This window comes from Salvia miltiorrhiza, chromosome 7 (genome assembly GCF_028751815.1).
Source record: "Salvia miltiorrhiza cultivar Shanhuang (shh) chromosome 7, IMPLAD_Smil_shh, whole genome shotgun sequence".
Classification (NCBI taxonomy): domain Eukaryota; kingdom Viridiplantae; phylum Streptophyta; class Magnoliopsida; order Lamiales; family Lamiaceae; genus Salvia; species Salvia miltiorrhiza.
In genome coordinates this window covers 347,565-360,029 of record NC_080393.1, presented here as the reverse complement: position 1 = coordinate 360,029, position 12,465 = coordinate 347,565, and the positions used below count along the sequence as shown (strand labels likewise).

The 12,465-nt window shown below is 38.8% G+C and overlaps 2 protein-coding genes and 1 long non-coding RNA gene across 4 annotated transcripts; 2 read left to right on the top strand and 1 right to left on the bottom strand.

Annotated features, from left to right (window-relative positions):
- Positions 1-1,463: 1,463 nt before the first annotated feature.
- LOC130991268 (uncharacterized) lies at positions 1,464-5,283 on the top strand. 2 transcript variants are annotated; one of them, XM_057915375.1, is made up of 7 exons: positions 1,464-2,012; positions 3,087-3,141; positions 3,383-3,457; positions 3,747-3,838; positions 4,218-4,299; positions 4,721-4,804; positions 4,960-5,283. In XM_057915375.1, the coding sequence occupies exons 1-7, from the start codon at positions 1,699-1,701 to the stop codon at positions 5,080-5,082; spliced, it is 825 nt and encodes a 274-aa protein (XP_057771358.1). In that variant the 5' UTR covers positions 1,464-1,698; the 3' UTR covers positions 5,083-5,283. The 2 variants fall into 2 exon arrangements, with proteins under 2 accessions (XP_057771358.1, XP_057771359.1); XM_057915376.1 differs by lacking the exon at positions 3,383-3,457 and having other exon boundaries at positions 1,473-2,012.
- A 147-nt stretch (positions 5,284-5,430) lies between these two features.
- Positions 5,431-11,836, bottom strand: LOC130991267 (DNA repair protein RAD5B). Its single transcript, XM_057915374.1, is given in 20 exon segments — positions 5,431-5,754; positions 5,958-6,056; positions 6,149-6,220; positions 6,327-6,897; positions 6,989-7,101; positions 7,286-7,385; positions 7,485-7,607; positions 7,780-7,847; positions 8,093-8,245; positions 8,338-8,481; positions 8,583-8,723; positions 8,725-8,796; positions 8,946-9,030; positions 9,118-9,269; positions 9,351-9,500; positions 9,779-9,832; positions 9,929-10,039; positions 10,041-10,059; positions 10,212-10,345; positions 10,704-11,836. Coding segments are annotated over 20 exon segments (2,784 nt in total). The 5' UTR covers positions 11,004-11,836; the 3' UTR covers positions 5,431-5,631.
- LOC130991269 (uncharacterized) lies at positions 5,697-7,159 on the top strand. The gene is made up of 2 exons (XR_009091115.1): positions 5,697-5,824; positions 5,926-7,159. It is a non-coding gene; the product is annotated as an uncharacterized LOC130991269 (long non-coding RNA).
- Positions 11,837-12,465: the final 629 nt, after the last annotated feature.

The window sequence follows — 12,465 nt, the reverse complement described above, 5'->3', positions numbered from 1 at the left end:
CGACTTGAGCTTGCTCTGTCATTCTGTAGTCAATAAGCTTTATAAGGAGATAAGGTTCTTTCAGTTTATATATTGACAGAATATTCAATGATGTAAAATACTCACCATATCATATAAAATTAATATAGTAGAAAATAATTGAAAACTAAGACAATTCACGTACAAACAATTTCCAAGTTGGATTACCATTTTGTGTTATAAATTTCAATTTAGGTTGATGATATTTGTAATACGGATCCATTAGTTTGATTAGGTAAACAAATTTTTCTAAGAATTTATAATTCAGATAATAAAAGACTGAAATGACATGATCAATTAAAATGAAAGAATCCAAGTCATCTTGAATTTGTTAGGTGAGATGAAATCGCCAGTTAATAACGGCGTCGCTACAATTAAAAAAAAAATCATATTTCAACTGCCAAGGAACTTATGGTATAGAAAACGGACGTTAGTTTCGCCGGCAACTGGGCATCAGTGATCAGTAATTATGTAGGCATAATATATGAAATCGCACGGCAAAAATTCATTTACGTGGCAAATTTGAGACCTTTACCAAACAAACGGTGGGTATTTAATGCATGTTAGGCCAAGATTTGTAACATATCACCGTTGTCTCGTTGTGCCACTTTTATCTGCTCACACAAATAATAATAATAATAATAATAATAATAATAATAATAATAATAATAATAATATAATTTGTGTGTTAAAAACGTAATTACTAATAGTTGGGAGTTTTATGGTTTTATTACTTTTTTTTATTGGGCCTTGGGCTTTGGCTCAGAGTGCTGAATGAAGTAAATTGTTGGGCTATTTTGGGAGTTTTAGGGTTTTATTACCTTTTTTATTGGGCCTTGGGCTTTGGCTCATAGTGCTGAATGAAATAAATTGTTGGGCTATTTTTCTTTACAGGTATATATTGAGTCGCAACACATTTTTGCCTTCTATCCATCGTCGTTTTCACGGAGACGATGATGATCATTCCTCTAAACTATGTAACATTTTAATTTTAATGGCAAAAAAATTGTTTTTCAAGGACGAATGGAGTTTCTCAATTGGAAGATATAGTTTTGATGCAGAATAATCCATTAAAAATGAATAAAGCTACTCGCAAGTTATTGAGATTCAACTTAAAAAAAACTCGTTCAGAGCTCGAGTCGATAGTAAACGAGCCGAGCTCGAGCCTGATTTCAAGTTCGATAATTTTATCCAGCCTAGTTCGAACTTGACAATTCTCAACTCGTTGAGCTCACGAACATGTTCGGATTCGATTATTCGCGAACATGTTTGCGAGCCTGTTCATGAAGCTTTAGTCGAGCCTTCAATCGAGTTTTAGTGCACAAGTCTTAAACGAGACGAGTTTGAGTTTGAGTAAGCTCGACTCAGCTGGTTTATAGCACCACGGAGTTCAAATTGACTTTGGAGAGATATTGTTAGGGCATATATGTCATTTGGCATGAGATATTTAGGAAGCGGAGGCCCGAAATGAAAATATGTGGCAGCGAGAGATTTTACGTGATCAAATTTAGTATAGTTGGAAAACAAGCAAACCAAAAACAAAGGATATTCCTTTTTCTTATTCAATTCCAATTTGAACAATCTTGGATCCCGCTTTCGAAAAATCCACCAATTATTGCATTTGCAAGTGATGCAATTAGTTAAGTGTGCGTGATTGCGTTAAGATTCTGCGGTGAATTGATGGCGCAATTTACCGCCGGCGTCCGTCTAAAGCCTCTCGTAACTGGAAACGGCATGTCGGTAGGGTTCGGCGCATTTCACCGCCGCTGTAGAGTTAAGTGTTTCGGCGGCGGAGGTTTCAGCTGCTCGCGTTCGGGAGATCGCAAGCGCAAGCTCTGCGATTCTACGGCGCACGCCTCCAAATCGTCGCCGCCGCCGTCGTCTGCGACGAGCAATGCTGGTGGAGTGTTTGATGAAGTGTTGGAGGATGAAGCAGGGTTTGAGATTGATGAGCTGTCTGGATTTAGAGGCTTAGTGTTGGACATTTCTTACAGGTCTTCTTCCTGCAATTTTCAAATCCACACACGCATTGCGCGTCGTAAAATTGCTGGTTTTTGAGTTGTTGATTTATATTTAGAGGCTTTGTTTTGGTTAATTAGATTTGCTTTAGCTTTCAGCCTGTGATTTTTATGGGGAAATATGCATATTCAGGTTCCTGTCTTCGGTACTGCTTGCGCTTTAGTTAGTGTTAAACCTCTATATTCTACCCGGTCATGCAGCAATTTTAGTTGCAGTGGGTTTTGATGATGGGATTCTGGTGTGTGCAAAAATATTTGGCGGGATATTTGATTGAGTACCTGACTCAATATTAGTATAAAGAGTCAATTAGCGACTGTGTTAGATACTATTCCATTATTTTTTTGCTTCTTGTCACTATGTCATGTTAGTTTCCGGCAGGATGTGTGCTGATTTAGTGCTTTGCTTCATTCCACAGCAGCCTCTCAAGAAGCTAGTAGTGGTTTTGACGTACAAGTTTAGTGTTGGAAATTCTGTTAGTGTCTTTCTCGGTTAAGTGCCATTTGAGTTTGCTTTTTCTTTTTGTGTCAATTTGTCAAAGGGGTTCTCTGATATTACATCACATTATTATGAAAACTTTGGCAGTAAGGTTGATAGGTATGACATTTGACATTGAATTTAAGGCAATGTCTTTCCTTTTGTGAACTGATAGAATATTTTCCTTGAGAGACTTCTGTGGAATGAAGCAAAGCACTACATAGTTAGCGCATAAGTGAGCAGAGACGATCTTCACTATGAATCCAGCAACAATCTGTGTAGAACTATTTCAGGATTCCACTGGCTTTTAGCTTTCTCAACTCATTAAATATCACTCTGATATTTCATCCTATTGCAGCCAAGTTAAACAAATCTAATTGACAAATTCTTTCGTTTATATTTTCTCATTTTCTATCTATTCATTTTTGTTGCAGTTTTTCTTGTCTTGTTCTTTGATCTATACCCCACGGCCACCCATTTGTCATGTTGGCTGAAAATAAGTAGGCCTGGGTTGATTTGTGAAGCATTATGAAATTGTTTCGAAAACTATTTGAATGATATTTTGGTCATGCCAGGCCTGTTAATGTTGTCTGCTGGAAACGCGCCATATGTTTGGAGTTCATGGATAAGGTCGGGCTCTTCCTGGTTTCTTACATGGGCTAGTTTCCATTAGTTCAAAACATTTTTAACATTTCAAAGAATTTTTGGCAACTAGCATCAAAAGAAATATAAAAGTTTGAGCCGGAAGCTATTTACCCATGAAATTTTTGACTTTAACTGTAGTTCACATTATACCTCCTTGCATTAGTAGATTGAAATTGTATCACTGAATCATAACCTTTTGATTTCATCTTCTCCTCCTAAATTGCAGGCTGATGTTTTAGAATATTATGACCAAACTATAAACTCTCCTAGTGGTTCCTTCTATATTCCTGCTGTGTTGAGGGTATGAAGCCACTGATTAAGTGCTGTAATAGTGACCCTTTTCATATTGCTTTTCCAATTCCATTTGCTTATAATATTTATATAAGAATAATTACCTCTCATTTGAAATAGCTAAGTTACCTATAAATTTCCCCCTCCTTGTTCATATCTAATTACAGGGGGGGAAAATTTTGTTGGTGATTTAACTATTTCAGGTGATAGCTAGTGCTATTTTCCCTTTTCAGTCTTTAGTTCATTTTTCTTTTAACTTTTTATGCTAATCAGTGATAACTGTGCATTAACTCCCTCAGGTTCCACACTTACTACAAATTGTCAAAAGAAGAAAGGTGAAAAGAGGCCTAAGTCGAAAAAATATTTTTCAACGTGACAACTACACTTGTCAGTGAGTTCTTAACATATATATTTGTCATTTTTTACTCTTATTATGCTTTGGATTTTGTCAATCCATTTGACTCACGACACATTGTTGCTAAAAAATTCTCCAGAAAACAGCATTAAGTTTTTCTTTTTCTAAAAAAGACACATTTTTAAGACTTGCCACTCAACTGGAAAAATATTATGTAGGTTAAAGTTTAGGTCCTAGATACTGCAGTTGAAACAAAAGACTCACTAAAAAATCTTATTAGATGAGAGATTCGGCTAACATAAATCTTCTTAGTAATATTTTGATTTTATGTGCTTATAACTGCACGATGCCGCGGCCAACTTCACTCGTTAGCATTTAGCACTAGCTGAATCCTGTAATTTGACTCATTTGACAGATATTGTTCTTCCACTGAGAACCTGACCATTGATCATGTTTTCCCTATTGCACGAGGGGGGAAATGGACATGGGAAAATCTGGTAAGTTAACATTTGAAGGATGTAGAATTCATAATCTCATTTCATGTTCGCTGAATACTTCTTTCACTTATAATATTTTTAAAAAAAGGTTGTAGATGTTATTAAGTACTATAGGCCCACTGGGACAGGCCTTGGTCCAATAAAATTACAGCATCAAATGAGAGTTTGGCTTGGCCTCAAATCAGTATGCATGTGACAGGTTTATTATGGGAAGAATTAATGATCTGATTCAGTAGGAATTAAGCATTGTTAGAGAAGTAGAGATCTTCAAAGTTGTACGAGGCATCACCAACCAAAACTTGTGTGATATTTCAGGAGGCTGGAAACATCAACCTCACAGATCATTTCTCTTGTTCCATAATAGAATTTACAGTTTTTAGCCATAGTTTTCATACAAAAAATTCACTTATTTGTGAAACAGGTAGCTGCCTGCTCGAGATGCAACTGCAAGAAAGGTCAAAAAACGCTGGAGGAAGCTAGTATGAAATTGCTGAAGGTCCCTAAGGTACTTTATATTTTCTAAGAACTGGAATTGCCAGAAAGAGCATAGATGAAAGTGTAATGTAGGCGTCTCGCAATTGAAATTACGAGAAAGCTTTAGTTAACCTCCCTCTCTCTCTCTCTCTCTCTCTCTCTCTCTCTCTCTCTCAATTTTGGCAGGCCCCAAAGGACTATGAGCTACTGGCCATACCCCTAACACACTATGCGATAAAGATGATGAAACGAAAGGGATTGCCGGAGGAGTGGAAGCAGTACCTCTCAAAGCCGTATGCAGCCCCATGATACTCCGAAAAAACAAGCGATGGATGTAAATGGCCAACTAGTGGTATCCTTAATCTGTAGTGTGTATATAAGAATCAAGGTAAATATTTGAACTTCTTAAGGCTCTTCATGCTAATCACTTCATTTGAAGCCAGACTCATAACTTCATGAATGCTTCAACAAGAAATTGGGAAAAGAATATATAGCTCCCGAGTTTATGAAGTGAAGTTTGTGTTTGTCTAAAGTTAAACAGATTGTAAAAAATTCATAAAATCAATGGAGTTGACCTTTTAGTGTCATATTCAAAGCTTTGGGTTATTAAAAATTCATAAAATCAAATTTGTCGATGACCTTTTGTCAAATACTCCATTTAAAGATCGAAAAATTGATCATTCAATCTGATAAATAGAAGCTACAAAAGCTTGCAATGTCAGTAGGGCTATACAACCAAAGCAGAAGTGAAACTGTGTACAAAATTGGCCCTGTACTAAAACATAGATGTTTTCCTCAAAGCTCCAAATTAATCTAATGGAACTACAGGGAAACACAAATATGTAGACTAGACTAAATTTATCTAAACAGCATCTTAAGTTCCTCGATCCTGGCCGATCGGACTTCTTCGTCAGTCAGGGCGCCGGCAATCATCCGTTGCTTTCGTGCTTGAACTTGCTGCAGTCGCTCTTCCACGGTGTCCTGTGAAAATTACAAAATCAGATAACAAGGGAGACAGAAACTTGATGTGTTCATCAAAAATAACATCAATGTGTGTGTTTGAGATGTTATACAAACAGTTCATCATTTGCAAAGTAAAGTTTTCATCAATATCATGTTACATAATTTTGATTTTTTCTTTCCCCCTGTTAGTGGAGAGAGAGACTATGAAGTGAAAATGCTACCTTGACAATGAATCTTCTAACACGAACAGTCAGCTTTTGGCCAATCCGGTGAATTCGCATGATTGCTTGCTCCTCTACTGCAGGATTCCACCATGGATCCTGCATTCCATATGATTCAAGAAGATTCAGCCTCAAACAAGCCCAAAAATGGGACATAAAAGTTACAACAAAGATGAAGAAGGTCTGCATACCATTAGGAAGACATTTGAAGCAGCAGTCAGATTCAAGCCCACGCCACCTGCTTTAAGCGACATCAACAGTACCTGAAACATGAAAAACATCGATGAAATGGTTGCTCGTCATCGACAAAAGACAGCTGCTTTTAGTCGTAGTTGAACGAGAGAAAAATGCAAAATAAAGAGTGCTTGCCGTTTTTTCTTGACTCTCAGCAAACTCATGGAGGACCTTCCCTCGTTGTTTCTGCGCCAACTTCCCATCAAATCTCAAGAATCCAAAATTTCTCCTCCTGAGTGGAATTTCCAAGAGATCCAAGAATGAAGTCCACTGGCTGAATACTATGCTCTTTTCACCAGAACCCGAGCTGCGAATCTTTTCTAAGCACTCCAAGAGTTTGGATATCTTTGATGATTCCTTCCAGTTCTTTTCAACATCAACTCTGAATTTGTTTCCAGATGGGCACGTGATGAGATCAGATTTACTGATCATCTGCCTGCAAATGGGGCAGACCCCGGAAGCTGGAGTCCTCCAGCTAGAGAGAAGACATTCTCTGCACATCCTATGCGCACAGGGCGTCAACACAGGGTCATCTGAAGACTCTAGGCAAATGGGGCATTCAGCATTTTCACCATTGCGAAGACCTTCAACAACTTCTTCAACATACGCTCGAGAAGGGCCAGTTCCACAGCCTGCATCAGAGTTAGATTGGAGGAACCTCCTCGCCAGTTTGTTCAAGTCCGAATAAGCTGTTGTATCAGCTCGACTGCAGACAAGTTAGAGCCGATAATGATTCTTTGTAGGAGAGAGAACATAGGGAAACACTGACAGAACTTCAAAATTTATTTTGTATGTACCTCATAACTAGGAAAGGGTGGTTGCAACATTGCCTCAGTCGAAGTAGCAGCTCGAGAATATTTGCAAAGTTATGGAGAACCTTTCCTTGAGCAACAAATTGGTCGAATTGTACCTGTTTGTTCCATAAAATAATTACAATTCGTAAGCTATGCATAAATAATTTACATGGAGCCATTACACACAGAACTCGACCTCCTAAGTAGTATACTAATGTAACTCATGCTGCATTATGTATTGCAGCCATCAGTTGCCATTTGCTATCATATATGAGCTAAATTCATACGACAAGCACTTACTTTAGATCTCCTGAAAAGAGCATCATAAAAGTCCTGCTCGGCTTCAGATTGTTCACACTCAATGACCTTGACATCAGTTGGTGGTAGAACAAGTATGGGCCTACATAGCAAGCACGCATTAGTAATATGATAGTAATCAAAACTTGTTAAACATCAACCAGAAATGCAAGAAAAGACACTATGAAGGAATAATGATCACCTTCCTTGTTTATCCTTAGACTCCTTTGTTCTCCTCAACATAAGGGGTTTGAGAATTGCTTTCACCAATTGCAATCCTCTCATGTCACCATTATCATAAGGCTTCTGAATCAGCTTGTTCCACCTACAAGAGTAGGAAATTAGATAAAGGGTGCTGTAAGTTCATCATCTCACCTTTGAAATCAAGAGGAGTTCACCAAAAGTTTGCATAGTGATTATTAAAAGATATGATATAGCAGTTCCAGGTGATTTATGTAAGGGATGGGTGTAATTTAACTCCTCTAAAACATTCATACCAGGCCCAATTGCACCATGGTTCAACATGCAAGAAGCACAAAAGGCTGAACAGGTCTTCCAAATTGTTCTGCATCAATAGTAACATCCATTAAAACCATGTAAAAAGATGGAACATATTAGAAAAAGCAAAGTGAACAATACTTCAAGAAATGTCGAATTCAACAAACAGAAATTAGCATCTTAGTACTTTTCAATTCAAAGTTGCTCGATTTACAGGGAAATGGAACATGAAGTGTGAGGGGAGTTTCCCCACAACATTGTTGCAGTGATATGAAAACTTAACATGTTATGCAAATAGCTCCGGATACATACCTGAAGGGGAGTACCAGTAAGACACCAGCGGCAATATGAGGACAATGCAAATGCAGCCTTAGCAGCTATAGTCTTTGATGATTTGATTGTATGAGCTTCATCTAGAACCACACGATGCCACTCTACTCTGTGGTAAATGCTGTTAATATTTTCCTGTGTCATGAAATGAGAGTATTTTTTTCATAAAAGAGCAATTCATGACTAATAAACTTGTCAACCAAATCAAAGTAATAAGTATTGCTTACACTTTTATATGCAGCAGTCAGTACACCATATGTGGTCAAGACAACATCAGGTTCTGCTAGCACCTTAGGGTCACCAGTTCTGTCCCCGCCGTAATGAACAAAGACTGTGATGCTATCTGGTTTCGAATGGGCTTCAAGCTCATCCTGGTGGACATAACATGAAAACAAAAATTACACTGTGCTTATGAAACAATCGCTGCAGCCAAATGAATTGAGTTTCTTTAGAGCTTATTTTAAGGGTTCACCTTCCATTGGCTAAGTAAAGCCATCGGACAAACAATTAGAGTGCCACCTTTCTTTCTCCTCAGGCTGTTAGAACTCCTTTGGCTATTATTGATATCATTTGAACCCCCATCAGCGACGACTTTTTGATCATCCGGAATGCCAGTGGCCTCTTCTCGATAGTATCAGAGCAATTGTCATTACAGTCTTCCCGAGTCCCATTGCGTCTGCCAAAATCTGCACACTCACAAATTGGGAAATAAGATATAAAATCTATCCATGTGAAAAAGGTTAACGAAAACAGACCACACAAATGGAAGACACCAAAGATGCTTCCTAAATATTAAGATAAGAATTAGCAGTGGATGAAAAGATGTCAAACTCACCCCTCCTCTAGCCATCTGCATGGCATTTGGAAATTCTGTAGTTGCTTCCCCAGAAAATTGGTTCACATAAATCTCCGGAGCTCGCCTATCAAGAACAAGATCAGTTGATGTGAAGATGCTCTACTCGATCTTTGCAATTTAAGTTACAAATGAGGGTGAGTGGAGTACATACTCATCACACACACGATAAGCTGCCCAGCACGGATGAAGGGTCTTCTCAGATTCCTCATGATTTGCACCTTTCTCTAATTCAGACATCCAATAAAGAGCCTGCTTCTGGTATGGCCTCAAATCACAAGCAAGAGTCTCTGCAGGCTCCATCTCCTACGATGTCCAAAGAATGTAAGAAGAAGGTGTGCTGCTTTTATTGTTTTATGTACTCAAAAGCAAAGTGCTTAACAATACCTCCAAGTTATACGTATCTACAGCACCAACAAGCCTATTCAAGGATGATTCTGAAATAACTTGCTCATGATTTTCATGGATCTTATGATCTTGAGAGGCCCTTCTTATCTTTAATGAAGGCAACAGAGAGGCAGTGTTGTCTGAATCATCCTGAAAAGAGATACCATTTATTAACAAGCTGCTTTTAGTTTATTTAATGCATATGCATAAAAGATTTCATTTCCATATAGCTTACAAAGCAAAGCACAATTATAAACATATCCAAAACAGAAAATTATGGTAGCTGATTCTGAGGAACAACATAATGAAAGCACAGGATCTGATAGTAAATCCAGCTTTCTTAGAAAGAGAAACTTTCTAACGAGTGAAAATTCTGTATTAATATAATCCAAGCTTCAATAGATAGAATGACAGCTAGGTACACGTACATCTAATTGTAGTAAGCGCTTTCTAGAGTCAAGTTCTTCTGGTGTGAACTGTGCCTGTCGGGAAAAAATGACAAAAAAGCATATATCAAATCAGGGAGGATAAAAGTGCTTGGTAGTGATAAGTGTCATCTTTTTAGAGGTAGCGGATACCTTTTGAAATGGCCTGACTTTTAGCAGTTCAAACAACTTCAAGAGAGGATATATGGTGGCATCAATGTTTGTAGCCTCAAGCTTCCATGATTTATCAACTTCCGAAAAGACAGGTTTCATGAATATAGAAGCTGAGAGTCAAAAAAGCAAGACCAGATGTAATATTCATAGCTATATCCTTGGCCATATGAATAAGATAGTCACAAATAAGTATAGTGATGAAGCTACATGCATAGATTAACTGAAAAGGCCAATACATACTGCAATTTCTAATTAATTTTACCTCACATACAACATTATCTCTTGCATCATGCAAAGATTAACTGGAGCAGCCACACAACGGCCAAGAACTTTCACCTTTGATGAATTTACAAGTGGAATAAGGCATTTGGCCCATTCCATTGGTAAACGACCAATCTGATAATACAAGCAAACAAGAAGAAATCAAATAGATTCAGTAACTTCATAAACATTTTACCAAATCCATTAAATTAAAGCAAGGACTAAAATGTCGCTCCTATACATACAGCTAAATGTTCATAAAAAAGAACCAATCAAACAAAGAATCATTGTCCCAACAGCTTACAAAAACAAGAAACGGAAGCCTATAAATTAAACTGCAAAAGCAATATGTATAACAGATTAACATATAAACAACATAAATTCCAACCACATAGATATCGAAATCTCCACTAAACAGACTCCAAACTAGAACCAACTAGCAAAGTCATAAATCAAAAGAAGATATATATATATGTTATGTACTTAAATATACCTCTCCATATCTCTTTGTTGAGAAACGAACAATGCTGGAGGCAGCATTAGCAGCCTTTGAACTCATAAAATGGGTGCTAATCTTAGTTCTTGTGTTAGGACCTGGAAAGGCAAAATGCACAATCTCATTATTCTCCAATTTCCTGCCCTTTGTCGTTGAGATCCCCGTAACCACTGTCCTCCCCACCAACATCCAGCCCGGCTCCTCCGGAAAATCACCATCCTCAATCACCACCGCACTTAAGGCATTCTCCGCAGGCCTCGCTCTTTTAGCATTACGTCCATTACGCGCCAATTGCATCCTTCTGTATTCGTCATCAGACAATTTCCTAGCACTAAGTGGCTGAACACTGACCAACTGCTTCACTTCCTCCTTCACTACAATCGCACTTTTATTCTCTGCATCCAAACTAGGCTCCTCCTTCACTCTAGCCCCTGCCTTCACCCCAGCTCGTTACTTCCATTTCGGCCTCCTCTTTAACTCTAATTTCAGCCATCACCGAACTTGACAACTCCTGTTTAGCCTCTTCTTTCCTTTCAGGACACTTCAAATTTAAAGAATCTTCAACTTTTCCCACCAAAACCAATGATCTTTCACCACAACTTTGATCCTTCTTTTCGTCTCCAAGGCCCTCACCTTCCACAAAACCCACAGCGGGCTCTTCTTTCACTTTCACAACCTCCACCGCACTAACACCCACATTGCATTTTCTCAGAACACTCCCTTCTCTTTCACCCTCTATAGGAACTGCCATTTCATCACTTTCGACACTCGATGACTCTTGTTTTACAACACCTGATACTATCATGTATGGCCGCATTAGGCTCCTCTTTCACCCTAGTTTCAGCCTCAGCCCCATTAACGATCTCCTGCTTTTCCTCTTCTCTTTTTTCACCACTCAAATCTCTCTTTTCCTCTGCTGAAAACTCAGCCTCCGCAAAATCTACATCAATTTCCTCTTTCACCCTCACAGCTTCCACCGTAGTTTCAGCCTCAGCTCCATTAACGATCTCTTGCTTTTCCTCTTCTCTTTTTTCACCACTCAAATCTCTCTTTTCCTCTGCTGAAAACTCAGCCTCTACAAAACCCACATCAATTTCCTCTTTCACCCTCACAGTCCCCATCGGCTCAATACCCGCACCACATTTTTCAACAACAACACCGTCTCTCTCCCCTTCTAAACCACCCGCAACTTCACCATTTCCCGCATCTCAAACCATCATCAGGCACCCCCTCAGACCCCTCTACCCCTTCCCCAATATTCTGCGATAAATTTACCTGGACTCTTTTCCCACCGGTGGAAGTGAGGGTTTTCTGCGCTGCTAAATGCGGCTGCAGCGAACACAACGCAGGCGAATCGAGAATGATATCGGCGGCTTCTCGTGCGTTGTTGTTGGAGAGGGATAGAGCTTTGAGAACGTCGGCTTCCGATACCTCAGATCCGACCATCAATTTCACCATCTTTACTTTCGCCTCCATGGATTCGGGTCCCCACCAGTGCTGTCTCCATGGCTGCTTCTCTCAAAAGTAAAACCAAAAAGATGCAGCAAATGTGAAGGTTGGCTTTTGCTATTGAACTGAAAAGGAAATACTAATTATTAATGGGAAACGAAAAGGTGGCTGGAATTGAGGAATGAGGAGAGGCGAAATTGGGTATATATCAGAGTGAGGGGGGCGGTAAAATACGAAGTTGGCGCCAAGCATTTCGAATGTGGGAAAGCATTTTACCTCCATTTTTTTGGCGGGTAAGAAGGTTTTCGAA